The sequence below is a fragment of the Trypanosoma theileri genome (assembly GCF_002087225.1).
Source record: "Trypanosoma theileri isolate Edinburgh chromosome Unknown TM35_Tth_5_V1, whole genome shotgun sequence".
Taxonomy (NCBI): domain Eukaryota; phylum Euglenozoa; class Kinetoplastea; order Trypanosomatida; family Trypanosomatidae; genus Trypanosoma; species Trypanosoma theileri.
In genome coordinates this window covers 370,180-371,354 of record NW_021639847.1, presented here as the reverse complement: position 1 = coordinate 371,354, position 1,175 = coordinate 370,180, and the positions used below count along the sequence as shown (strand labels likewise).

Below are 1,175 nucleotides of genomic sequence, written 5' to 3'. Positions count from 1 at the left end.
AAATCAACAATCTTCTGCGCATTCTTGCGTGGGTCCTCGTCCATCAGCCGCTTACGCTCCTGCTCCATCGCAAGAAACTTTGAATCATCATCCAGCGGCAGCTCACGCAGTGGCACACCCTCAGGGTTCTGGTCAAGGAACGCACGGTCAGCCAATTTCTTCTCGCGTGCCAACTCGTGGGCGCGGTCGTTCATTTCCTTCTCCAAGCTGCGTATCTTCTGCGCATTCTTGCGTGGGTCCTCGTCCATCAGCCGCTTGCGCTCCTCCTCCATCGCAAGGAACTTCGAATCATCATCCAGCGGCAGCTCACGCAGTGGCACACCCTCAGGGTTCTGGTCAAGGAACGCACGGTCAGCCAGCTTCTTCTCGCGTGCCAACTCGTGGGCGCGGTCGTTCATTTCCTTCTCCAAATCAGCAATCTTCTGCGCATTCTTGCGTGGGTCCTCGTCCATCAGCCGCTTGCGCTCCTGCTCCATCTCAAGAAACTCCGGATCCTCATCCAGCGGCAGCTCACGCAGTGGCACACCCTCAGGGTTCTGGTCAAGGAACGCACGGTCAGCCAGTTTCTTCTCGCGTGCCAACTCGTGGGCGCGGTCGTTCATTTCCTCCTCCAAATCAGCAATCTTCTGGGCATTCTTGCGTGGGTCCTCGTCCATCAGCCGCTTGCGCTCCTCCTCCATCGCAAGAAACTTTGAATCATCATCCAGCGGCAGCTCACGCAGTGGCACACCCTCAGGGTTCTGGTCAAGGAACGCACGGTCAGCCAGTTTCTTCGCGCGTGCCAACTCGTGGGCGCAGTCGTTCATTTTCTTCTCTAAGTCAGCAATCTTCCGGGCATTCTTGCGTGGGTCCTCGTCCATCAGCTGCTTACGCTCCTGCTCCATCGCAACAAACTGCGGATCCTCATCCAGCGGCAGCTCACGCAGTGGCACACCCTCAGGGTTCTGGTCAAGGAACGCACGGTCAGCCAGTTTCTTCTCGCGTGCCAACTCGTGGGCGCGGTCGTTCATATCCTTCTCTAAATCAGCAATCTTCTGCGCATTCTTGCGTGGGTCCTCGTCCATCAGCCGCTTGCGCTCCAGCTCCATCGCAAGGAACTTCGAATCATCATCCAGTGGAACCTCACGCAGTGGCACACCCTCAGGGTTCTGGTCAAGGAACGCACGGTCAGCCAG

General features: G+C 57.4%; 1 protein-coding gene across 1 annotated transcript; it reads right to left on the bottom strand.

Annotated features, from left to right (window-relative positions):
- Window positions 1-2: 2 nt before the first annotated feature.
- Window positions 3-1,136, bottom strand: TM35_000052280 (calpain cysteine peptidase; the record flags this gene model as incomplete). The annotated part of the gene is made up of 1 exon (XM_029022883.1): window positions 3-1,136. A coding segment is annotated over one exon (1,134 nt), but the record flags the coding sequence as incomplete, so codon positions are not given.
- Between the last annotated feature and the right edge of the window lie 39 nt (window positions 1,137-1,175).